Below are 27,790 nucleotides of genomic sequence, written 5' to 3'. Positions count from 1 at the left end.
GTCTACACATAAACCAAAGGAGTTAGCATCCCCGAGAACAAAGACGAAACACAGACTGTGAAATGGGCAACTGTTCTCTGTTGCTCAGAGACAGCCACACTCTACAGCTACGCTGAGTGGAAAAGTACGGCTCGCCGTTCGCCCGAAGAGCTCTCGGGGCCAGAGACGGGGCTGCCGCCGGCTCGGGGGCCAGCGGTAGGAACAGCAAACGGGCCCGGGGCTCCAGCACTAAGCTAACACACACAGACGTGTTTCTAGGTGTCGGCATCAACAAACTGCTGTCTGAGGCCCAGCGTGGCACAAAGCGGCGGTGTCACGTGCGTGGTGCACGTAGTGGACGTGGAAAGCCACGGAACGTGCTGTGTCATTACTTCACGGACAAGGACGGGACGGAATCCCTCAACCACAGCTCGCCACCTGCCCCTTAAGAACAGAAGAAAGAGCGCGGAGGCTTGCTTACCTTGAAGTTGTGTGTCTTCTCGTAGTTGAAGTGGTTGTCGTTGTGCGTGAGGGCGGCCCTTCGGACCAGGGACGAGATCTGTGAACAGGCAAAGAGTTTGAGAGGGGGCCAAAGCAAAGCGCCTCGGACTCCCACCTTCACCCCCAAGGCCACGGCCAGCAGCTCCTGGCGCTTCCTGCCTGGCTTAGGCTTCCGAACCACAGCACACTTCTTCTCATTTTCCAGCCAGCATTGCTCGGAGAGCACAGCGCCCCGACCCCACATCTTTCGAGTCTCCCCTGCGAGGGCTCGGCGCGGTCAGGTTTTGCCAAGCGCGGCTAATGGTCGCAGCAGATTTGAGGCAGCTGCGTCCTGTCTGCAGAGGCCTCCGGCATGTGACCTGGGCGGGCTGGGGTGAGTGATGGAGGGGGCTCTGCCTCTGAATAAGGACGGGGCTTGTTTTGTGCTATTTCTTCGGGCCGACGTGTGCCTGGAACAATGGCACACATTCATGGGCACAGCAGTCCCCACAAGCCGTATCCAGCGCCACGGAGGACGCGGTGGAGGCAGCCAGGCAGGCAGCTTTATTCCTCCTGCCCCAGGAGAGACCTCTCGTGCGTGCTTGCTTGCACATTTCACTCACACACATACACACACACACACACACCACACGCACACACACCAACTAGTTCTGATGTTCAAAGCCTGGGGCTGCATCCAAATATTTTGGGGCTCTGAACGCCATCCTGGGCTGAACTCAGGCAGACTAAACCTTTAGACCCTGATGATTGTTTAATCTCACGGGGATAAAGCCTGCCTCTCTTAAAAAAACAAACAAAAAAACCAACTGCCCTAGCTCTTGAAGCTTAATTTTGATTCTTATGCATGCATTAAATTAGAACAGTCTGAACACTGAATGGGGCACAGAAAAAGAGAAGAGCATTTTAGCTCTGAGTTCTACAGCCAGAGTTTCAACATAAGAGGAGGAGGTCCTGCTCCAAGACACTCTGCAGTCTTTCTTTTCCCCTCCAACTCTAAACAATCCCTGCACACACAGACAAGAGAATGTTCCTTAACTAAAACCAAAACGTCAAAGTTGCCTTTATTTTAAATATGACATCTTCAATGTTTATTCTGTTAACACCCAAGCCCGAGGCTCCCCATGTTCTTAAAAGTATCATCTGTTTGATGCTTTCCCTTGAGACCAAAGTTTCCGGTCCCAAGTCCCTTCACTGTAGCAGCCTTGGGACTACTCCTGATCTGCTGATAAGGTTTAATGCAGCTAATGCCTGACGGTGAAATCAATGCTGTCGGAACTAGAAAGCGAGGAGAATGTAGATAGCTAGACCATTACGTGAACGCCCAGTCCATGGAAGCCATCCTGGCCTCTACTAGACAGGGCCCCACATGCCAGGCCCTGCAGCAGCCTTGTGAGGAATAATGCAAGGTCGGTGTTTTCCTGTAGAATTCTTTATTCCTGACAATTACCATCATTCCACTTCGGTTCAGAAGTGCATCCTTCCAGATCATCCTTGTTACCTTCGGTGATAATAAGAGCCATTTTTTTCCCTTATTTTTGAGAGGGGGAGCCAAGAGGGTGCAGAGGGAGAGGGTGAGAGAGAATCTTAAGCAGATACCGCACCCTCCACGGAGCCTGATGTGGGGCTGGATTTCATGACCCTGAGATCATGACCTGAGCCGAAACCAAGAGTCAGATGCTTAACCGACTCAGCCACCCAGGCGCCCCTAAGAGCCAATGTTTATACTGAACTGTTAAGCAAGATCACTTATGTTGTGCCAGACGACATTCAGAATGTGTTAACTGCACTTACTCACTTACTTTTCAGCTCATGTGCATGAGAAACAAGACTTTTACTCCCATATTTTGGATGAAGAGATTGAGGCACCGAGAGGCGAAGCAAGTTGCCCAAGGACAGGCCATTGGCAGAAGTGGCATAGCCCAGGACTCGAACCCCAGATATCGGTGTCCAGCACCTGTGTTCCTGACCACCAAGTCCTGCCTAGGTAAGCTGAGGTGGTGCCCCAGCCTGCCATCGTGTCCTGCTTTGTCTGAAATGCTGGCCAGGTCTGCCCCCCTTCCCATTCTTGCCCCAAAGCATCTCCACACACGCCGTACACACAGCTGCACGCTATTCTTCTTAGTCGGTCACACCTGCTCAGAAAAGGTCAGTGACCCTCCACGGCCTGAGGGCATTGTGGCATTGCAGGTTTTTCGTGAGCTTGTCTCAATCTACCCAGCTCCTCCATTTGCCTGCACTCCCCTCCACAAATCCTACATATCCTCTTCTCCCACACACCCTTCACCTCAGTAGCTGGCTCCGTCCTCTAGCATATTCCAGATCGTGCGACATGTCCACACGCTCAACAACATTCTAACTCAGATGCCACCCTCTCCAAAAAGGCTTCTCCACACTGCCCACAGGAGGCCAACTCTCTCCCCCACAATCCCATAGGGTTTTCCTCACATTTTCCTGATTTCATTTGTCCCTTTCTATCTTCTATTAGAGTGATTTATACTTGTCCCTGCCCTATGGAGAAGTCACTGTGACAGGCTCTATGTCTGATTCACCTCTCTTTCCCCTTCACGAGTATCTAATAAAATTCCTCGCCATAGCAGGCACTGAATAAATGTAAGTTGCCGGAAGTACTTGTACCTACGGGAGGCGGGCATTGTAGAGGCAGCTGTGCAAAGGTGACTGTCCGGGGTGGGGTCTCCCGCCCATCCTATGATCCCCCATCACCGTGTGTTAGCTTCCAAGGACCTCCACCTCCAGGGATCAGCCCTCTTGATGGGCCCCACCAGCCGCCTCCTTCCCATTGCCCAATCATAAAGGACATCTGCCACTCACGGGGGTTGAGTGGAAGCATGGTGTATCTTTGAAAGGCTTGCAATCCTTAGCCTAAAGGCAGAAAGACAGAGAGAAGGAATAGGGTCCCTTCCCAAGCCTTCACTGCTAGCCGGCCCACAGAGACCTTTTGATGGTGAGCCATTCTGGGTGGAACAGACTCGGTGAACTAAACTAGGCTAATTGTGTGGATGTATGGTTTCAGAGTCTAATAACACAACACTTTAAATGGAAAGTGGGCAAAAAGGGTCTCCTTTTCCTTTCGGTATATGGGTGGTTGAATACAAGGAAATCTAATATTTTCTCTTTTGTCTGTGCCTTTACTTTTAACAAGTAATTTTTACTTCTGTTCGTGACAGTGGTTTCTTTTGCAGATATTTGTTCCATAGAATTTACCCAGACACAAGACACATTCAGACACGTGAAGGAACCACACACTGGTCACTTAAGATGCATCTTGACAAGGAACCAGAAGGGCTGGCATTTGAGCGAGCATTATTGTGAGCAGTGTGGATGACCCCAGATCACCCTCTTGCTCCAGGAAAAATGATTACAAACATCTCTTGGTAAAATTTCCCTCTTAAAGAACTCCATCACACAGAGCTCTTCTTTACCCAGGCATCTCAAGGACAGCGCCCGGTTTCTTTTCTGTCCCCCACAGTGACTGATAGATACGTGTGCCCTATACAGGGTGGATGTTTCATACTTCGGCTGACAATCCTTTCTAACAAAAACTTCTGTCTGACCTATTTTTGTCTACACATTCTTTAGAGGAAGCACATTTCCCTACATGCTCTGTTTCAAGCAGGGATTCTCAACCTTGGAACTACTGACATTTGGGACCACATGATTCTTTGTCGTGGGAGGCTGTTCTGAGCAGGGTAGGACGTTTAGTGTATCCCTTGTCTCTACTCGCCGACGCCATCAGAACCCCTAACTGTAGTAATCAAAAATCTTTCCGGACATTGCCAAGTTTTTCCTCTGGGGCAAAACTATCCACAGTGGAGAATACCTGGGTTATATTAATAAAACATATATTCACAGCATTGCTTCCTATGTGCCACGTATTGTACTAAGGACTTTACATACACGGACTCATGTAAGATTTATAAGGTAGGACGGTTATAATTATCCCCACTTTACACATGAGGAGATGGGAACTGGGAGTTTAAATGACTGGCCCAAGGTCACACAGCTGGTAAGTGGTAGAGCTGAGATTAGAACACAGGTACAACTAACTAGGTCTAGGCTTTTATTTATTTATTTATTTATTGCTAAGAACAAGTTTATTTTTGATTGTGATTAAATACACATAACATAAAATTTACCATTTGAACCATTTTAAGTGTACAATTCAGCGGCATTACATATATTCACGATGCTCTGCAATCTTACTACTATCCAGAACGTTCCCATCACCCACAATGAGACCCCACACTCAGTAAGCAGTCCCTCACCAGCCCCTCTCCTTCTGGTCCCTGGCAGCCACCAGTCTGCTTTCTATCTCCATGAATTTCCCAGTTCTGAACATTTAATATAAATGGAATCATATAATACATAGCCTTTTGTGACTGTTCTTTCACTTAGGAAAATGTTTTCCCGGTTCCTCAGTGCTGTAGCATGGATCACTACCTTCATCGATCTTTTCCTGACTAATACTGCATTGTCTGGGCACAATACACTTTGTTGATGTACACTTGCACTGTTTTCACCTTTTGGCTATTGTGAATAGTGCTAACAAGCTTTTGTGTGAACACCTATTTTCAGTTCTTTTGGATACACAATAAATCTATGCTTTTAATCACCCTGGACACGGCCCATTCAAATGTCCGCATTAAAAAATATCCAGGGATTAAAGGCCCAAATTACTCTCTTTCCCACTGTTCACCATTACCAACTCCCAGGGCTGGTGCTCCCTGGTCTGTTTTTGAAAGAGGAGACTTTTGTTTTCCCTGAGACCTCTTCCAAAGCAGGCACGACTTAAGATACTTTTGGAAGTAGGTGGGGCTATAAATAAATAATGTAATAAGCTCACCACTTCCTTTTTCCTTTTTATAAATAAGGGTTTGGGTTCTACTTTTTATGGCCTCTCACTGTCCTTCTTTCTATGATGAGGATCCTGAATCCAAGAAAGAATCAGGTAACAAGAAGGCCGTGGAAGGTTGTCAGATGAAGACAAGGGAGCGAAGATGGGGTAGGGGGCAGGAAGGTGTGGGAAAACGAAGCCCATTGGGGTGCCGGTGTGTGTGCAAAGTGCCCAGGAGAGAGGGACGGTGGGAGAAGGAGGAATACCCTTCCCTCTGTGCTGACTTTAGTCACCTAACATCATAAGCCCAGTGGGGACCTCAGAAGTTCATCCAGCCCAGGGCCCCTCCTCGCCTGGCTCAGGCAGCCCCACCTCCGGGGACCATGACATTCTGCCTTATTGGTACCAATTTCTAGAAAACGCGATTTATCATCAACCTGACATTCTTCCATAGATTTCAAGTAAGTTCCACTCCGCATTTTAAAGGAGGTTCATTGAAAATGTCATCACCCGTCCCTGAAGAGTCTCTCTCCACTATTCCAGCCCCAGCCCTTGTGTTCCTGGGGCCCCTCTCATCTGTCCCTTGAGTCTGAGTCCCCCTTAGGGGGTGACAGCCTGAGCGATATACCCTGGCGGCAAATACTACCGTGCAGCTGTAGGCAGCCGCTGCCTCGTGGCAGTACAGGCAGTGAAACTCAGTCCTACTCATGCTGGCGAGGGCGTCCGAGGAGAGCTCTCTGACGGACGGCTGGAGTTTGGATGAGGCAGCTCCTGTCTGGGGGGAAAGCTGGCAACGTATCAAATGTCTCATGTGCATTGATCCAATGGTTCTATTTCTAGGATTCTCTTAAGGTTTTCAGACATGGGGCACTTGGGTGGCTCAGTGAGTTAACTGTCTGACTTGATTTTGGCTCAGATCACAGTCTCAGGGTCGTGAGATCGAGCCCCGTATCAGGCTCCACGCTGGGTATGAAGACTGCTTAAGAGTCTCTCTCTCCCCCTCCGCCCTTTCCCTGCCTCTCTCTCTTTAAAAAAAAAAAAAAAAAAAAAGAAAGATCTTCAGATGAATTAGATAGAGAAGATACATAGATAGTCATCATAACAATAATACTGAGAAATGAGAAAAGGCTTACACATCCAGGAGAGGGGAGAGGTTAAATTATGGTGTAAACATGTAACAGAATATTATAAGTTAAAGATGATTAGGATAACTTTTAACGATGAAGGGATATGCTCCTGATATAATAATGTTCGGAAAGAAGTAGGCTCTTGAACTATATATATATAGTATGGTTCCCACTTTTGTTAATTAGACGACACAGAAAATATCAGAAGAAAACCCACCAGCACATCTCCAACACACTAAACCGTTGGAGATAAGCAGCAGTCATCTCTGGGTGAAGTAATTTTAATTGACATTTTTCTTCTTCTTTATTCGTTTCTGTACTTTTTAAGTTTCCTAACAACGATTACATTCTATTTCCATCATATAAAAATGCGGAGTTTGTAAAAGTACACTATACAACTTTGTTGGGTTTAGTGTCCCTAGATAATAAATCCTTAACATCATAGACAACCTTTGAGCCCCTCCAATCCTGCCTGCTGTTTTTACAGGTGAGAACCGAGGGTCAGAGAAGTTCACGATTTGCGCCCCCTCCACTCCTCCCCGTGACGGGGCTGTTCTACAGCTAGATCTAGAATCAGATCCAAGCTCCGGCTTCTCTTGCCTGCAACACGTCGGCAGCTGGTTGTTCTCGCACCGGGGCAGCCTCGGAATCCCCAGAAGGCTTGTGCAAACACAGACTGCTGGGCCCCAGCCTTAGCATTTCTGGCTCAGTCAGCGGGAGATCATGTCTAATAACCTGCATCTCTAACGGGTTTCCAGGTGATGCTGATGTTGGTTCCATACTTTGAGGACCTGTTTTTGTGCTTTCCGCTGAATTTATGGGTCTCAACCTTGATGATATTTAGAATCACCTGGGAACAAACAAAAGCCGTGCTCAAGCTCCATCTATGACCAGTTAAGTCCAAATTTCTGGGAATGGACCCCAAACTTTAAACAAAATCGTCCAGAGGCTTTAATACAGTCCTGGCATTGAAAGCTGCTGTACTAATCTCAAGTGCTTCAATCCAGGGGGACTGTTAGAGAAGCCGGAGGTATGCAAGTGCTAAATGCTATTGAACATCCTCCCCTCCCACAGCGGAATCCATACCTCTTCAAACGCACACTGTCATCATGTTTCTATGCCACCCCCACCCCCCACTGTGCTACTTAAAACCTCCATGGATTGTTATGCTAAAAGCAAAACTCCATACCATGGCCTACAGGGGCCTGTGTAGGCTCCTGCCCCTCTCCAGCTTTGCCTCCCACCACTTTCTTCCTGTCGTCTTGAGAATTTATAACATAAATTATGAGTATGCTTTTAAAATTATTGTCCATGACCCCTTCTAGACTTCTAGCTTTATGACATCAGGTGCTGTGTGTGCTGTCAGCATGAATAAGACCCCAGGGTCATACCTTGCACCTGGCACAAAGTAGGCTCTTACTAAATTTTGCTGAAGGAATGAATGAATGACTGTCCATGGCTATAAAGTATTTGAGGTCAAAGGACCACTGGAGAGGCTTATCATCATCACTATCTATTTATCCAGTCAATTTACTCTGGTGAGTCTCTGATATAAAATCCAGGGGCCATGCACTTTGGGCTTCCCTTTGATGAAGCTGTCAGATCTCTCGTGTCACAGGCTGGGGCCCTGAAAACAGGGAGAACCTGCAGGGTCAGGCCCTCAGAGACACAACCAGGTTTGGCACTGGAGTAACATTAAAAGTAGCATCGTATATTTGTGGGGTACAATGTATCATCTCTTTCCTCTATGAAGAAGGTAGAGTGGGTGTCATTACTCTCACTTTACGGTTAAGGAAACTGAGGTCCTAACAGGCATGTCCAGGGGAACAGAATCCAGTGTCTTGGTTTTCTGTCCATGGGAATCCCTGACGCTTGAGCTGTAGCCAATCAGCAGTGGTGCCGCTCACAGCTCACGGACCCAAGGACGGCTCTCCTCCCTGTTCCTGGGGGCTCTTCAGAAACTTCTAAAAGGGGGCACTGCCCAAAGTTCCTCTATGAACAAGTCTCCAGTGATGAGCATGAGACCAACACCAGTTTGGCACTCACGAAACTTCTGTTGCATGAAAACAAACACCCACCTTTTTTTGCAGTCTTTCTACTTTCCTTGCCTTTCATCAAATGACTTACGATTTTACAGAGTCAGCGTGTTCTCAGACCTTCTGTTCAGTTCCCACACGTATGTCTGGGGTTCCGAAGTCGGGTGATGAGTCTGGGCTACATGTTATTTCCCCAAAGCCACAAAACATTAAATCCTGCCCAGAGCCGCTCGGTAAAATGCTGCCGGCATTCAGTCAGCCCCAAATGAAAAATATACACATGCACACTTGTGTACATGCATACACATACACGTACATATATGGGGCTGGTGGATATGGGGCAGGCATGATGGTGTTTTCTGTGGCATCCTAGATCTGCCTCTCTATTCCTGTTGGCAAGTGAAAAAACCAGAAATTTGAAGTGAAATAAGCCCAGATTCCTGAATGATAATCAAAGGGACGGATTTTTTTTATTAATGCCTCTAAGCGCAGCCTAATGGGTCCCATGTACTCTGAACTCTACCGGTGCCAGAGAAGTCGTCCCTGCTGCTCCTAAGCACTGCCCCGGTGTTTGCTAGCTTCTCTGCTTGTGGTTTGTAGCCCCCAAAGAGGAGGAAGATAACACAAGGATGTGGCTGGCCCGCAAGCTCCTCCCCATGAGCGCTAAGGCAAGGAGAGCGGGTGGGGACCCTGCCGTCCCCCCCCCCCCGCCCCGCCCGCCCACGCGCGGTCAGAGCTGCGGAACCCCGGCTTCGTCTGAGTCCATCGAAGCCTCAGGGACTGACGGCCACCCCGGCTGGCTTCTAAAACTGCCGGTGACCTCCAAAACGGCTGCGCTCTGCTCCGAGGAGAAGGGGCCTTTATTTCTGATGGCACAACACGCCCAGCTGCCGCTCCCATTGTTCTGCAGGGACAGATGGCCACTCTGGACACGAGGGATGCGAAAGGGCGGAAGGACCGGTCTCGCTGCCTTTTATGACTCATTTCCCCTCCTCCACAGCAGTCAGCGGTCACCCCAACCTGCAGGGCCCGTGTGGTCTCTAAAACGGACCCAAGTACCTTGTTTAGAAGCAAATAAATACTCGGATACTTCTGGGGTTGACCGAGTGTGTAATGTTACCATCGCACCCCCCAGCTGTTTTATGGGGGTCAACGGTTCTGGCTTAATTACTGATGTTTCTCACAGACGGCTCACACGTGGACACAGACAATCCTGTGGGTTAGAGAGAGACTCCCTGGGTCGTGTCAAGCGTCTCACACATTTCAGCATGTAGCTCTCATTGCTTTGTTTTTGCACGGTTTACAAAAGAGGGAAAAATAGAGTTACACATCAGTGTAGCCCTCCCCTTGCTTGCACAAGAACTTTAAGACTCTTAGATTTCTTAAATGCCAAGTTTAAGATGGTCTGGCATCTTATTTTTGAGAGAATGGAGCATTTGTTGAATCACGTGCCTTAAAATTGCTTTAGAATATTTTAGGTCCCCTTTTGTAAAACTAAGACCCAGAGAAGGGAGAAGCTGCTATTACAGAGTTCCCCGCTGCTGTTTTCCTTCTCTTCTCATATTCCACATTCGTTTCCTTTTCTTTGTATTTCCTTGCTGACATGTACCTTCCCACTTCAGGCCAAAGAAGTAGGTGCCCCAAATGATTGCCTTATGGGTTTTGTTTTTTTTTTTTAAGATTTTGTTTATTTATTTGACAGAGAGAGAGAGACAGCCAGCGAGAGAGGGAACACAGGCAGGGGGAGTGGGAGAGGAAGAAGCAGGCTCCCAGCGGAGGAGCCTGACGTGGGGCTTGATCCCAGGACCCTGGGATCACGCCCTGAGCCAAAGGCAGACGCTTAACGACTGAACCACCCAGGCGCCCCTGCCTTATGGATTTTATTACAAAAGTCAAAGATGCTCAATTTCTGGCTTTGGCGCCCAACTGCAGAGCAGAACCCAAGTGCGTCTCTTCCCCTCTCCCTGCCACTGGGGCTCACTCGGCCGAGCCCGAGAAATCGCTGCCAGAGGCAATAGGTTTGCTGAATTACATTTCTTGTCACACTGCAGCCTGGCCATTTGCAGAGCACAATGTGCCAAACAGAGCCTCCAGCTGCTTTTCCACCAGGTTCTTTGGTAAGCAATGGGAGTAAGGCGCACCTTTGTTGAAAGAAAAAAAAAAATCGAACTGACCGGCTGTTTTCTGCATGCAAACTCTCCTATGTTACAAAGGACAAAGACTCCGATTAAACGGCTTTTCAAGATTTCACAAAAAATACCTCAAATCCCCTCCCGGGTTTGCACAGGGAGCAATCCCCCAAACAGACTCTCTCGGGCGCAGTCGCAGCCGCGGCGGCACCTGCCCGGCACGGCTCCTGGCTGTTTGGGAAGCCGGCGCTTCTGAATGGGGATGCCTGCAAATTCCGAATGTGACTCTAGGCTTGTTTCTGGTCTCCTGTGTGCGTGGTGACTGGGATCTTCATAGTCTACAACTGGTCCTCGTATCTGTGTGTGGGCCAGCCTCATGCCAAGTATATGACCCTTAGCTCCTGGCCAGATGGAACGTCAGAGTCTGTGTGGGGATGCAGACACTTCTACCAGTCCGCCTGCTCTGGAAGACAGACCGTCATGCTGATGTGCGAGCATGAGTGCTCCAGAGGGAGAGCTCGGTATGAGATGACCACATCCCCTTTGACCTCAGCTCTGTTCTACTGCAACATATTATTCTTGGAATGTTTCAGACATGGTTGTTTCCTTCTCCCTTCCCTTCCCTTCCCTTCCCTTCCCTTCCCTTCCCTTCCCTTCCCTTCCCTTCCCCTCCCTTCCCTTCCCTTCCCTTCCCTTCCCTTCCCTTCCCTTCCCTTCCCTCCCCTCCCCTCCCCTCCCCTCCCTTCCCCTCCCCCTCCCTTTCCTTTCCTTTCCTTTCCTTTCCTTTCCTTTCCTTTCCTTTCCTTTCCTTTCCTTTCTCCTTCCACAAAAATTTATTAAACACGGATTATATATCAGACTCTGTTTAACATCAATGGGATAGTGAACAACTGACAAAAATCTCCGCTCTCTTGGAGAGCAGACATAAACAAAACTAATAAGTACATTACAGATTATTCTAGGAAGGGATAAGTGCTATGAAGAAAAATAAAGTGAGAATATAGGCTAGAAATGGAGGGTACAATTTAAAGCAGGACGGTCGGGAGAGGCCTCACTGAAAAGGTGACATTTGGGAAAAGACTGGCAGGAGGTGATGGGGTGAGCCATGCTGATATCTGGATGAAGAGCCTTCCACGCAGAGGGTATAGCACATGCAAAGGCCCTGAGACAGGAGTGAGGTTGGCATGTTCAGGAAACAGCAAAGATGAAGAGAGGCTAGAGCAGCGTGTACTGGGAGATGAGGCAAGATGCCCAGAGCCTTGCAGGAGAGAGTAAGGACTCCCACTTTACTCTGAGTGATGTGAGCAGCCACTGCAAGGCCTTGCGTGGATTTGTGGTATAAACTGAATTACTTTAAAAAGCACTGCTCTGCCTGCTGTGTTGAGGCCCACAGGAGGCTGAAGGTGCGGAAGCAGGGAGGCCAGCTAGGAGGCTATTGTGGAAATCCCGGCGAGGAGAAGACAGAGATTCGAACCAGGCTAGGAGTGGTGGAGATGATGGGTGGTGGTCAGATTCTGGGTATTTTCTCAAGGCAGAGTTCAGAGGATTAGCTGACAGATTGGGTGTGAAGTATAAGACAAAAAGAGGAGTCCAGGGTAACGACACAGTTTGGGGCCTGAGGAACTAAACAGATAAAGTTTCCATGAAATGAGAGGATGGAGGGGGCAGCTGGGTGGCTCAGTCGGCTGGGCATCTGACTCTTGGTTTTGGCCAGGGTCGTGACCTAATGGGCTGTGGGATCAGTCTCTGTGCTCAGCAGCGAGTCCTCTTGGGGATTCTCTCCCTCTGCCCCTCCGCCACTCACTTGTGTGAGCTCTCCTCTCTCTCTAGAATAAATAAATAAATCTTTAAAAAAATAAACAAGAAGAAGAAGATCACAAAAGGGGCAAGAGTGCGGGAGAAAGTCAGGAACTCCATTTGCTGTGTTTAGTAAGGAGTAGGCAGCTGGACACAGAAACTTGGGAGTTTCAGGGGCGCCTGGGTGCCTCAGTCCATTAAGCCTCTGGCTCTTGGTTTCAGTTCAGGTCATGACCTCAGGGTGGTGAGAGTGAGCCCCATGTCTGGCTCTGCGCCCAGAGTGGAGTCTGCTTGTCCTTCTCTCTCCCCCTCTGCCCCTCCCCCTGCTCTCTCTCTCTCTCTCAAAATAAATAAAATCTTTAAAAAAAGAAAAGAAACATGGAGTTCCGGAGGGAGATAGATGCTGGAGATATAACCCCGGGAGTTACCACGGGGAGACGGGTTAACAGCAAGAGAGTCAAGGACGTAGAGAACAGCAGAGGCCCCAGCTGGAGCCTGCGGCACTCCCGATTATGAGGTTAGGAAATTCAGAAGGAACTGGCCAAAGAGGAAGAGAAGGCAAATTTGGTATTCTGGAAGCTGACTGAAGAGATAATCAATTCTATCTAGTGCTGTTGATAGGCCAGGTATACTGGGGACTGAGAATGAACCACAGGATCTGGCACCTTGAGAGTCAGTGATCACCTTGACAGCAGCAGTCCCCAAGGAGTGACGGGGGGAAACCTGATTGCGGAAGCTTTGAGAGAGAAAGGGAGGAGTGCAACTGCAGTGGAGTGTTGCAGAACCAGTACTGGAGAGCACTGTGAGCCGGGGGGGTGGGGGTGGGGGCAGCAGGAAGGGGTGGGGAGAGGTGGGATCAAGAGAAAGACGGTTTGCTTTCCCTTTTCAGAAGGGAAGAAAGCCACTGAGATTTCCTTCATCCATCATAAAACCATATCCCCTGTACTAAGGAGTCTGACTCCATTTTTGGTATTTGGTATTTGACTGCCGACAGCTTTCAAGTCATTCAGGATGCCCCCTCCCTTGAGGCTGGTGAGAAGTCAAAACCATGCAAGTGGCCCCCTCGCCACCCTAAAACCTTAAGCCAGTTGTCCCTTCTAGCTCTCTCCAGCCATTTTTAAACCTGCTGGGGAGTCTGTCCTGCTCGCCCCAGGGAACCCCATTATGTGAGTAATTACACTTTTCATATCCTCTTGATGGGCGTGTGGCATCTCAGTTCCAACACCAAACGAAATTGTGGGTGGGGCGTCCATTCCACCCCTGTGAAGTGGCCACAACAGCCAGTAGAAGCAGAAAGCACGTTGGATGTGGCCAGTGACTCGGACCTCCCTCTCAGGCTGGACCTCTTCCTGCTTCCCACGTTGTGTCGGTGCTCAGAACTGGGCACCCGTTCCCTGAACACACTCTGTGCTTCTGAAACCATGCCTCTGCAACATGCCCCCCACCACTTAAAACTTACAAACATATTAGAATGACATCAGCAACAAACCAGAAAAATCTAGTCCCAACAGTTGTGGAGTATGTATAGTGCCAGGCACATTAACCACGGCCTCATTTACTCTGTCTGATGCCATGGGTATTATCCCCACTGCATAACTGAGGAGACCGAAGCTAAGAGGGCTTTCACTACTCAAGCTTGTACAACTAATAAGTAGGAGTTGAACAAAGATCCACTGCTCCATAGTTTCTATTCCTAAATTCCGTGTGATTCTGCATCCACATATTTGTCCCCCAGGAGGATGCAACGTCCTGAGAAAGGATTTTCTGCATCCATATTTTCTAATCTCTTCGGAAAAAAGAACTATCAAGAGCACTCAACAGTGGTTTCTAAATAAATGAATGTGTCTGGTCCAGTCCAATCTTCCCATTTTACAAACAGCAGAACAGCAGGTTAGCTGCACAGATTCCCGTAGTTAGTTGTAGGACCAGGAGAAAAATCCAGGTCTGTGGACTGTAGGTTCAAGCTCTTTCCACTATGCAACACCAGATCTGGTCCACATCCATGCTCTCCCAGGCTGTACAAGCTAAACCACACGCACACGCACACACACACACACACACACACACACGCTAAAAAGCATATCAAATGCAGGCAGGAAACTGTCAGACAATATACATGGTTAAAATCATCTTAGAAAGTAATTTGGACATGTGCATCAAGAGTTTCAAAATATTAATATCTTTAAGGCTCTGTAATTCAATTCCTAAGAATCTATCCTAAGGAAATGATCCTAAATACAGAATGGCATTCTTAGCATGATTTCTAATATTAAAAATGGAATATATGGTGCCTAGCCTAACTTTAGGAAATAGCTAAATAAAGTATGACACTGAAGCAACAATCAAGAATGATGTGTGCAAGAATGTACAGTAACATGGCTGTAATATGCCATGTAAAAAAAGTAGGATACAAAATTACAATTGTACTATGCTTTCAAATATATTTAAAAATCCAAATGTGCATGGAAATCAATGCAAGGAAACAGACCAATGTCTGTATTTTCTTTATCTTTCAAAATTCCTCCAATTATATTACCTTTATGATTGGGATGAGAAAAAAAGCAAACTTTTGCTACAGAGAAACAAAAACATTTTTCCCCCTATTTGCATCAGTTTCATGTTGTACTAGGAGGACTTTACCTTAGGGAAAAAATTAGGTAAGTTTTAAACATAACTAGAAACTGGATGAATATAAAGTTTTAAAGTCTTCTGTGGATCTCATAGCTATATTTAAAGAAACTCTCAGATGTGCATATTAAGTGGTTAAGTAACATTGCTGGAAATGAAAACTCTTCATCTAATAGGTATTAAGGAAGGATTCACTCTCTGTGGAGCCTAAAACATGCCATTTAATGGCCTTTATTGATATGAATTAAATCCTTCCCAAAATACAAGAGAACATTATTCCATAAGAACACACAATTTAGGTTAAATCTCTGAAGAGATTTTGACCTTGAGCCAAGAGCAATAAAAGTTTTAAAATAAAAGTACTGTTTCTATCATAGATATTATTATTTGTAACAGTCAGGAACCAAAGGAATAAAGACTATGATTGTATAACATAGCTTTTCTCTAAATAAATTCATTTAGACCCAGAAAATTACATCTTAACATGTATAATGTAGCTACAAGAGTTTAGGTTTTGTAATATATCAATAATGATTTAGAAGAGAGGAGCTTCTTTTTGAGATAACTGAAAATTTTTCTAGGTTAACTTTTTTTATTTCAGTCTTACCATAATAAAAATGAAATACAGCTCTATTTTTAATTTCGATCAATAATGAAATGCTTCCCACCGCCTCCCGTAGTGTGTGTAGAAGCCAGCACGGCCATTGGCAATGTGCTGTTTCAGTTGAAAATGTCGTGTTGCTGGGTTGCTGTGTGCTTATCAAACCTCATGGTCCTAGAAATGGCAAATAAACTCTAAAAACGGTGAAAGGTTTTTGTTTTCTAAGAATTCCTTGGTTATGAGTAGACTCTGGGGCTAAGGTGTGTGGGTTCAAATTCCTGCTCCAAACCTTCTCAGCCAGGTGACCTTATGCCAAGTCACTAAACTTTTTTGTGCCTCATTTCCTCAAACGTAAAATGTAGATAATAACAGTAGGTAGCTCAGAGATGATTAAATGTGCAATTTGAGTTGTAAGCTGTAAATTGCTCAGATCCATGCCTGGCATCACCTTATATGTATGCATGCATATATAATTTAATGAATAAATTAACTTTAATGAGTATGCAGGTGATGCTTTCAAGGTAAGGCCTAATCTCGGAAGGTGTTGACATCTGAGTATAACTAAGACTACCTTTATGTGTATGGCAAAAAAATCATTTCTTAACTGGCCACAATGAAAACACATATGGTCCTTTTAATCTGACCAAATCACCGGAGAGCTAAGCGTAAGCTGGAAGCATTCTGATCACAGGGCAGTTCTCTGGTGGCGTATGGCGGAGGGAGTATAAGGGTGCGTTGAAGATGTGTAAATGCTGCAAAAACAGGCTTGCATCTCGAAATATTTTGATATCCAAAGGAAAAATGGTATGAAGGGTTTATTTTAGGAGGTGAATTTATAGAAAGCAAATAGCACGGAGGAAGAAATTAGAGCTTCTATTGGTCCTGCGATGGAAATATGACTGGTAGTTTGGTGCTGGGCTCTGGCGCTGCACCCAGGAAGGAGCCTTCCGGACTCCTGGGAAATGTGATGACCAGTATTAGCAGGGCAGCCTGTGAACACGTGAGCGGGCTCGAAATCTTCACTCTCGACTTCCTCACCTTGCACCTATGACCGGGTGTTGGCAGCAGACGGAGCTCCTTGCTCCTGTGACGAAGCCGACTTCGAGTGCTATGGAGCAGAGGGGACATTTCTAAAAACACTCCCTCAGTGACTCTGGAGTCACCATGCCCCCCCCTTGGTATATCATGAGTGACCATTTTTCAAAGACAGTCACACCTAATCCAGCTGTGATGGTTTAGACTGACACCTACTGCCCAACTGTTCTTAGACTACTCGCAGGGCACGAGGCATAGCTTGTGCTGACCCCCTTCTCTGCCAGCCACTCGGGGTTCAGACTGCTATTCCTTATGCTACCTCCAGTTGTTCTGTGTTTAAAGCTTGAAAAAATTCCACATAGATCCCTTTCTTAGAGAATTACTATTTATATTAGTGTTTAGAAGTATCCGCAATTTCTGAACTTAATTGTCACCATGCAAGGCCAATGAGTATCTAGTAGTACTAGTGTTTGGGGAACTAATACTTGACAATCTCAGGACTGTTTTGAGGATGCAAACAGATAGCGTCTCCCTGCCATTTGGGTCCTTGCAGTGACCCAAACACAACAAAGGCTCAGGAAAGGTTGATTTTGATGATGATGATTATGATCATTATTAATGACTATGATTATTATTAATAATCTATGATTAGCTATGATTATTATTAATAACAGCTACTCTTTAAATAAACTTAGCTAGTGGTCCTGCTGAAGCCTTGAATGATGCACACATAAGAAGACTGGTAATGCTTTTGCCCACTGGCCCTGGGTGACACTGTAAGGAGTACAGATAGTCATTACATGTCCTTTTTCTTCCACATGATGAGTCATTCAGGGCCAGTGGATGAAGAAAGATGAGGAACAGGAAGCGCAGGACGACTGGCCACAGCTGGTGGCTGATGACCTAAAGTGCACTTCGGGACATCGGTTCCAGGCAGGGCAGGAAGCACCAGCACGGCTGGGCACTCATTCTTGGGTCTGTATACCAGTAGAACCTGGGCACAACATGCTGGTTCTCGTGGGCCCCTAAGAGTTGCTGTGATATCTCAATGGGTGTCATCGGAACCCCAGCATTCCACATCTTGACCTCTCAGCCCCCTGGTGCCAGTTAGTCTGAAGTCCCAAGTCTCTGGGGCGTGATGCAAGGTCCTGGCATCCACCCATCTTGTTTGTAAAGCCCCTGATGGATAAGGACAGTCTCTTAGCAGCAAATGACATGTCTTAAACAACATGAATCTTTAGGAAACTGCCCTCCAGCCTGTTTTCCTGTATCCTTCCAAAAACTGTTGCATTCTGGCAAAAGCCCAAAAAACCAACTACCAGGACCCTAAGCAGAAGGAGTACATATCGGGTGGGTAGAAGCTTCGGGGGTGTCACTGCTTTGGGCTTGCTTGCCTGGTTGCAGACAGTGTTACATATGGTGCTAAGTTTTATGCATAATGCATTTGTATTTTAGTTTCTCTGTACAAATAAAACAAATGTGAAACCATTGGTATATTTTTTCCACCCTGAGAAAAACATAGTTCCAAGAACAGTATTAAAATAGGGTAAATGAGTGGGAATTTATAGATACACAAATGTTTTAGTGAATATGGAAAAGAAAGTATTTCTATGCTGCAGGATAATAGAAATATATAATTACAACTTATTCTATGTATGTATCAGACACCACTTTAATCCCCTCTATCCTATCCAACCATTCACCCACCCACCTATCTATTTACCTATCTAGCCAGGTTCATCCTTTGATCCATTCTTCCTTCCATCCTCCCATCCACCCATCCACCCATCCATCCATCCACCCATCCACCCATCCATCCATCCATCCATCCATCCACCCATCCATCCACCCACCCATCCATCCATTCAACCAACAACAAACCAATTAACCAACAAGTCAATCAAACAATCCACCAACATTAAGTGAACACCCTCTAAGAACACCCTCTGTAGAATAAATGGTGGTTATTGCATTCTGTTGGGTACCCAGAGCCTGGGCACACTAACACTGGTGCCAGTGTTAGGCACTGTGCTAGGCTCTGGGCACCCAAAGTCAAAATAAGATCCGGTCCTTGTTCTCACTCAAGGCAGTTCAAAGACTAAGAAAACTGTTTATAGCCCAGGAATATTCACATATCCAGGGCTGTGCCGTTTATCACTGCTGTATTTCACACCTGAAAGTTCCTCTCCTTCTAGGCCTATTTCTTAGTTTTGACTAATCTCCATAATTGGCATTGTCCTAAGAATACAAACTTTTATTGCCTGAAAATAAAGAAATTCTTCTGCTAAGCATATAACTTAAAATTTGAGCTTATCTAAGTATATGCGTAAAATCCCAGTAAGTTGGGGTCACGGCTGTAAACTTGGGCCTCCTCATAATATACTCCATCCCATCTGACATCATCCTTCTTTGGTCACCTTGCTAACTCCTATTCCCTGGGACATTCATCACTTTCTCTAGAAAGCTTTTCTTTGTGTCTGTCTTAGCTCAGACCATGCTTTCTGTAACTGTTTTTCTTTCGGCACTGTTTGATCCAAAATGCCATAGGTTTGTCTTGCTTATCACCGTATTCCTGCCTTTGGCACACCGCTTGTCTGTATAGTGTCCAATAAATATTTCTGAATGAGTAAATAGATGAATAAGTAAGCTGAGAGCAGGTTATTGGGGAAAATATACTTGACAGGCCGCTTAGAACATAGAGTTTCCCCTGCAGTGTATTACTTTGGCCAAGAATAGGGAGGGAGTAGTATGGTTTTAGTTACTCTACGTGAGAACAGAATGCAATAACCACCATTTATTCTACAGCACGAGGTAGAGTAAATCATTATCATAAGATGAAACAACATAGTGAGGCGAGATCAATTACTGTTTCTGGTAAGCAGCTATTAGAGGAACCCTCTCATCTACAGATGAGGAAACTGAGGCCCAGAGAAGTGGAGGAGTCTGTCCTAGGTTCCCAAGCAAGTTGATGGCAAAATAGCACCATGGAATGAGGCTTCTGGAGTCCCAATCCACTGCTCCTTCCACTTCGTCTCCCTGCCATTAGCAGCCATTTGCTTGCTTCCATGGTCAGAGAACGACCCTGTCCAAAGCAGCTACACCTGGCAAGGGTTTGGAATCTAAGAATTACCGATGCTCTAACAAGAACTTTGAAGTCAGGATGATTTAAAATAAATCACTAGTGACCTTAAGAAAGTCAAATTGTGACATTTGGAGCGCTAGAACCTCTCTCCAGAGCTTCAGATTATTACCCTTAGACTTAAAAATATGAAAAAGAAAATAACAAGAGCATGTTGACATTTTTGAGAGATTCTGGTCCAAGTCAACATTTCCAGTGCTCCTCCAGGAGGCACACGGCTCAGGTACAAACTCTGAATGCGGCGGAACTGGGCCAAAGACTGAGCTGAATCATTTCTCTCCGTATTGGAAAGAAAGGTCATAATGAAGAGCATCATTGCTATTAATTGGCAAACGCTTCTAAGGTGTGGGAGAGTAAGCACATAACATTGATAGAAAAAGGCACATATGCTGGGGCGCCTGGGTGGCTCGGCCAATTGAGCATCTGACTCAGGATTTTGGCTCGGGTCGTGACCTCAGGGTCCTAGGATCAAGCCCCACATCCGGCTCTGCACTCAGTGGGAAGTCTGCTTGAGGATTCTCTCTCTCCCTCTCCTTCTGCCCCTCCCCATCCCACTTGCATTCTCTCCCTCTCTCAAATAAACAAATAGATCTAAAAAAAAAAAAGAAGAGAAAGAAAGAAAGAAAGAAAGAAAGAAAGAAAGAAAGAAAGAGGCACATATCCATCTGTTCATTGGGCTAAGACGTTGATGACCATTTTCAACACTTACTGCCCCGAAACAATGTTATGATACTGAAAATCAAACATTATTACACTTCCAGAGACACCATGCTCTCTACTTAACATGCCTTTACTTTATTACCCATGAGGATACTGAGCAGGGGAAACTGAGGCTTAGAAGATAAATAGTTTGCTCAGCCCCACAGCTAATTAGGGCCACAGAGCTGGCTTTTGAGACTAAGATTGGTCTGGCTTGTGTGCTCACATCTTTAACCTTTACAGGATTTTTGTACTTTTCATAAAAAATTAGTCACTCGAATATTGGTAAACATGTTTTAGTTTAATTTGGGTGGGACAAACCCCTGGGATCTTCACTTCTTCCCACCCTCTCCCCCATTTCTGGCCTTGTAAAATCATCCTTCCTCATGTTTGAAATGAGCACAGAGGTACTTGTAAATCACTCTATCTTGAGGAGTATCCTGGAAGCAGGAACTCATAAATCATAAAGACGAGATGGTTACCATTATTTCACAAGACATCTCTTTGCGTTTAAAATGGGCACTTGCCCAAAATGTCCCTGCTGGGTTAAAAACAAAGCATAAGAAGTTCCCAGCGCAGGGCACGACACATAATAGATGCCCCACAAATATCGGCCGGATCTGAATTTGCCCTCGTATTTCCATTGTTACAATAGGGTAAGTGTGCCCTGGAGGAAGTAGGGCCTGCCCCCAAGAGCTGCTCTGAGGGTATGTGAGGCGTGGGTGTTAGGAATGGTCTGGCCAATAATGCAGTGGTTCCCAAACTCTGCCTGGAGAGCTTTAAAAATTCAGAGGCCTACTGGCCACCCTAGATCAGTTAAATCAGAATGTCTGGGGGCGGACGCTAGGTATCGACATTTTAAAAAAATGCCCAAGTGGCTCCAATGTGCATGTGCCAAGGGAAATTTGCTTCAAAAACCACTAAGGGTTGCAGTGGGATTGGCGCTGCTGGTTTGGAAAAGGGACAACTGTACCTGATTTGCCTTAGCGACAGAGGGAGGAGGCAGAGGAAAGATGTTGACACGTGGATGCAAATTTGATTTGCCCCGTGTCTTCTACTGTGTGATGGCTCCTTCCGTCTCCTCTTTTCTCTTCCTTCTGGTCTCCTCCTCTTGTCGCTGCCCCATTGGCTGCTTGGTTTCTACTTGTAGCAGTAAAATCTAAAGAATTCCGAATGCAGGATACATATACATGCTTCTAGAGGCTCCTCCTATGTTACCTGTGAGTTTACTGCAGGTTTGTTCCTGCTTTTCTCTGGCTATCTGTGAGCTTGGCATGCAGGGAAAGGGAGGAAGGGTGAGCTGAACCCGCCTGGGCTGCAGGCTGACGTCACACCTGGCTAGCAGGTGTGCGTGGCTGTCCCAGCAGAGCGCGCACTTGCTGCTGTGGGCTGCTTGGTGAGGTGGGGTCCGCTCCTGGAGCTGGCTGATTGACCTCGGAAAGGAATTCTTTGTTCCATCTCCCAATGCACAATTAACTAGATGCTTTGCGTCCTGAGGCAATGGGGGCCTCTCCAGCTGATCCAGGATGTTTTCACCTAACAAAGGACTGGAGTTGGGGTGAATTGGAAAAGTTTGATCTGTGTGGGGAGAAGGACTAGCTAGGATCACCTTGGGCTGATTTCTCTAGGGTGACATTTCCCCTTTCAATGGAAAACAGAAAATGAAAGCTCCAAATTACATAGGAAACCAGATGAGGGGGAAGTGCCGTAAGAGAAAGGGCATTAGGACCACGTGAAAAAGAAGGGAGGATAAAAAGCACAGAAAGGAAGAAATATGGCAATTCTTCCAAAAAGCCTGCAAGTCTTTGAAAAGACATGTGAGAAAAATAACAATGCGTGGACCTGAGCCTTTCAGAGCCCTCCAAGGGGGAGAACCTGACCCCCCATCCACCACGTTCCTGGCAAGGGGCATGGCTATGGGGAGAGACGCAGGATTCTGCGGAAAACCTGAAACCACATGAAAAGGAACAGAGAACGTCTCTCCCAGCTTAGTGTAACTTAATTCAAAAGCAGGGGAGACTTTTTTTGTGAAAGAATCACTGTTCAATTCAAGGCAACAGAGTTCTTAACCGGTTGAATTTCACCAGTGTGTCTTCTGGGCCTGACATCTGTCTGTTCCTGAATTCTGATATCTTGTCACGCCCCCGGATCGTTACACAAAGAACTCTGCAGATGAGATAGGCAAAGGGGAAGGCCAAAGCAGAACGACTTATCTTCTCGGGTGTATTTGCCAGACTAAAAGCACATCCTTTCATACCCAAGTGACTGAGGGAAACCAAGACTTCTGATAGGGACATTTGATAAATATTTTGATTTCATTGAAAAGTCTCCTGCTTATGACACATGCACTTGTTTTTTTCATCCTGACCGCTAAGATCTTGGCCAAGTAACCCGATGTCTTAGGCCCTCAGTTACCTTACTCTCAAAATGAGGATTTTGCTGAGACCACACTTTCCATCTTCAAATGTTCAACAGACATTAACTTCAGCACGAGTTCTACAGATGCCCTTGAAAAGTTAAAGGTTAGGGATGGGGTGAGACGAGTAACCAGATAGTTATATGATACTAAAGCTACGGGAGAACAGAGACGGGACAGCTAACATCAGAATCCTACGTGATGCGTGTGAGTGTGTGTGTGTGTGTGTGTGTGTGTGTGTTATACCATCAGCTAGAGTGGCAATTCCCTTAGTAAACTAATTATTTAGTGGTGTCATTTGCCTCATAGTTCAGAGAATCAAAAAGAACCAATACATCCCAACACTTCTAGAATCCTCACCGTCTAAAAATAAACGGAGGCTTATGCTTCCATTTTATCCAGCGAAGACCCCTAATCACAGCCCGTGGAAACAAGCACCATTGTACCCGCACATCATGGGGAAAGTTTGAAGTTCAACACAGATGAAAAAATAGGCGCTGTCTTTTGGGACGTAAAATACAGCAGGCTGGACTCTGAAAGGTTAGCAGTGGATCTACGAGTAGAGCACACTAAAATTGTTCATAAAAAAAAAAAGAGAGAGAGTGGGCAGTTGCCACGGTAGCATTACTACCATTTGTTTGTAAGCCTTAGGTAGAGTAATGGGTGTGATTTAAACTACGGGCCGATTCACGAGCAGAGGCTACGGAGCCAGGGGCGAGCATCGCATTAGAATAACCCCAGCACGGAGAGGGAGGCTGGGTCCCCGAGAACGGCTGCACGATTCATCGGTGTCGGGGCGTCTTGCTCCCCCGGCCACCCAGCTGACGTCCCACGTACTCAGCCGGAACCACGCACTGCCCTTCGAGCACTTCAAAACCCGCCCCTTTCAACACTTGGTTTCTCCTCATAATTACTTCTTGTGTTTCCCTCCTGACGCTCATTTAGATGCTAAGTAAGGGGAGAGAGTTCTCCAAGGTGAGAGACTCACGGCTGTAACCCGGAGCTACCTCAGAGTGAAAATTAAAATCAATGACACCCCATGTGGGTATAATTATAGGAACTTAATGAGTAGGAACGGGAAACGATCGTCTTCTGGGAAACAGACAGACTGTGATGTGAGCGGGTGTGACATGCACTGCCCGGCCCTTGTCAGGTCTTCCTACAGTTCGTTCTGAGATCCGCTCAGGCGGGTCTGCACGAGTGGGAAGAGCTTAGAGAAGGTCTCGGGTGCTGAGAATGCTGGGAGTGGCCCTCTCCGAGGAGGGACAGTCCCGTTATTACTCAGCTCCCTAGACAGAGGTGGCTGCTGGCGCTGAGCGTGTGGCAGTTCCAGGGGCATGCGTGATTTGACAGGAGGGCACTGCGCTATTATCGCTGGGGCCAGGGCGGGATGGGCAGCCTGGAGGAGGCCCACGGTCAGCCCAGGAAGGGCTCCGACAGTGGCACTGGCTGCAGTCACTGCTTTGCGGGAGGTCTTTGAGCCCCGGGCCGCATCTCGGGCTCCTGAGCCAGACCATCACGAGTACTAGGGTCCTGGGTGGCTATTCCACAGCCCAGAATAATCAAATAACATACTAGGATTGAAAATGTTCGAATGTGCCCTTAATGAGCCCAAAGTCTGCCAAATATTCTGGAGCAAGAGGTGTGCCAGTGCTGCCTCTGTGTGACTGTGGCGTGAGTGAGTCGGGTTGGGTTATAGATGACTCCCCGAGGATCTTCCAGCTCCCTGTGATTCTGGAGAAACTGGGCAGGCTGTGGAGCACTGTCTGCAGCACCGTAAGTACATTAGACTGGAGTCTGCGCCCTCCCCCGGCCCCCACCTTGTCTGCGTTCTTGAAATCATCTAACCAGTGTCTCGCGAAAGTGTCCTGCAGACCATCTGAAGAACGTATCCTATTTCTGGCTCCCTTCTCACGTCTATAAATCAGAGTAGAGGTAGGCGAAGGGAGGCAGGAATTGACATCTTAAACAAACATGCCATGTGATGTTCATGCACAGTAAGGTTGAGACTTGTCCCCATGGAGTGCACATGGTCAGCCGGTAACTCGGGGCACGCATGGGCACAGGGAGACTTCACTTTTCCCAGGGTTTGCTCTCAGTCCAGAAGGGCCCTTCCTCTGTCCCTCTATCCTTCTCTCCCCAATCCTCTCCCTTTGGTATCTACTATGGTCTAGGCCAGGCATTGTGGGGCTGCAGGAAATGAACCATGAATAAGACATGGGCCTTGACTTCAAGGAGCAAATATTTGGTTTAGTCGAGGAGACAGATGTCTGAACAAACAATCACAAAACACTGCAATATAAGTTGTAGTAAAGGTAGGTGCGAAGTGTTCCAGGAACAGGCTAGAAAAAGGCTTAAGTTTAGAGGGCGTATGGGAGGTACTCCAAGATCAAGGTCAGAAAAGTCTTCAAAGAGGAAGTGACATTGCGATGGACACTAAAGGAAGAACAAGAATTTGTTAGATTGAGAAAGAAGAAAGGGGCATTTAAAAAGCATACGGCCAGAGTCACATGAGTTTGAAACATATCTGGGGACAAGTCTGACATGGCCCCCAAATAGCCATTATTATGATAGAGTTTTATTATGATGGGTTTGGGTGCTACCCTGAGACCTGCAGAATGGATTCATTCTTCTGAAGAGTCTTCTCAGCTACCCCAAAGTTTAGTTGAGATGGGAAAATGTTCAGTGGTCTTGCTTTGAGCATATGGCTGCCCTCGCTCTTCTTAATGTGGGATGAAATGTGGGGGCAGGCAGAGAAAGGCTGGGGCAGCACGCAGTCAGGGGAACCCATGAAACCTGGCTCCCATGTGGGCTGGGGGTGAAGCACAGCCCTCAGACAAGGTGTCAGGTTAGCCTCTATACTCTCCCAGGTGAAACGCATTGTTTGGATCTGACAGCTATTGAATAACACTCGACACCCCTCCCCACCCCCCGGTTCCTGCCACTTGCTCACCACAGGCATGGTTTAGCTGAACGTTTGAGCTTTTAAAAATAATACTTGTAAGATGGATATCAGAAAGTGGACTAGGAACAATGGTCCCCATTCAAAAACTGGAATCCCACAGTTCCTGCCATGATGCGAAAAGCCATACACAGATATTAAAAAGGAAGTCAGGAATCTGTGTTTTCCCTCTGGTTTTGCCCCCAGCCAGCTGGGTGACTTTGGGCAAGTCTTTTATCTTTCTGCATGTCCTCAAATGTGAAGTGACTAGATAATCTCTAAGGCCCATTCGAGCTTTAAATTTAGGATTCTACCAGATTATTTTTCAAACTGCAGTCTCTAATTGGCATTATTATGATTATTGTTATTACTAATTCTGCCGTACTAGTCAAATACTGAGAATTTGTAGAAGGCAGTCCTGGGACATCGTGAAGACAGCCGCTGTGTGTCTGCTTATTATCACGTCTTATAACAGTATAATTAAATTATAGTATATGTTAATGTTTTAGTGGTGTGCTAGAATTGGCTCAAGATATGTGCATCTCTTCCTAGCTTGATTCAGTGATATCATGTTGGAAGCATGAAATCAGCCACGGCAGGAGTGTGAACACAACGCAAACAGGCAAATATCAGGATTCCTTCGCCTCTCCCGGAGGGAGAACATTCCTGGTGTCAAACCTTTAGCAGCATAACACAGGTTATGGTGTTTCTAAAAGGATCCATAAAATTACTTTTTAGAAATCAAATAATATTTTATGTATCCATGTTTGGATCATGATTTTAATAATTTTTTTAAAGCTGGCTATTTAAAAAATACACTGAAGTTTTTTTTTTTAAGTCAGGATTGTTAACATACGATTTACATGCAGTAAAACTCACTCATGTGAAGTACACAGTTCTGTGAGTTTTGACCAATGGGCACAGTCATGTACCCATCACCATAGAGTAACTGCACTGCTTCGTCCCGTCTGAAGTTGGCAGGGCCATGTGACTTCCTTTGGCCAATGAAATGGAACAAGTGACGAGCATCCCTTTCAGACAAGCTGGAAGCAGCAATCATAGATAAAGGAGGGTACTGGGCATATACTGTGATGGGTATGGAACATGAGTAAGAAATAAATGTTTGACGCTTTACGCCATTGTTATTTGGGACTCGTTTGTTAATACATCCTAACCCAGACCATTCCCACTGAGACAGCGACGCCTGTGTGAATGGCAAAGCAGGAAAATTAGTCGGCTAAAATATTCTGCAAATAAAAAAAATCTCTCTTAGCATACTGTGCAGAGTCCTTCTTGAAAAAAACTCTCAAACTACCTCCTCTGGGTTCATTTCCAGACCTTCCCTTCCAGTATTCTATCCATCCTGAGTGTGCAAACTCCTTGAACATACCGCTATCAGCACTACCACTTACTGAGCATCTACTCTGTGCCCCACACTGTTCTCAACACTTCGCTATTATCTCATCTGAAGAACATCTTTGCTCCCTGTTTCCTCTACTTAGCACGCCCATTTCCCCTTTCTGTGTCTGAAAACATCTTACTTATCCTCTGTGATACAGTTGGCATGTCATCTCCTTTTTGAAGTGTCCCTAACCCTCTCTCTAATGTTTCTTCTCTACTAAGCTCCCAAAGCACTTCGTGCACAATGTATACGTGCTATTATTATTTGTCTACTGGGGTTTCCCCACCCTGTCGCCACAATTGGACTATGTAGCTACTGCAGTGCTTAGAGAGGGTGGGATTTCAGGCCAGGATGGAAGCAGTGAGTAAGGGCAACATTCTGCGTGGGCAGGGAACGTTAAGTGTAACTTAAAGGAATAAGCTGTGATTGCATTTTAGACCAAAGGCCCAAGTTTTTAAAAATTGCACAGAACCCTCTTAAAATACTTCATTAATGGATGGATTTGTAT

At 46.3% G+C, this 27,790-nt stretch overlaps 1 protein-coding gene across 2 annotated transcripts in view; it reads right to left on the bottom strand.

The window, feature by feature from the left end:
• The window catches only part of CHN2 (chimerin 2), a 283,549-nt gene that overhangs the window by 32,084 nt on the left and 223,675 nt on the right, over positions 1–27,790 (bottom strand). Inside the window, exon 7 of one of the 2 annotated variants that reach the window (XM_026508512.4) lies at positions 461–538. In XM_026508512.4, the coding sequence (XP_026364297.1) occupies positions 461–538 (78 nt within the window). Of the gene's footprint in view, positions 1–460; positions 539–595; positions 1,539–27,790 lie in introns of those variants that run through there. The other variant, XM_026508522.4, reaches the window with a different exon arrangement.

Source organism: Ursus arctos, unplaced genomic scaffold (assembly GCF_023065955.2).
Source record: "Ursus arctos isolate Adak ecotype North America unplaced genomic scaffold, UrsArc2.0 scaffold_3, whole genome shotgun sequence".
Lineage (NCBI taxonomy): Eukaryota > Metazoa > Chordata > Mammalia > Carnivora > Ursidae > Ursus > Ursus arctos.
The sequence above is the reverse complement of the archived record's forward strand: the minus strand, read 5'-3'. Positions and strand labels throughout refer to the sequence as shown.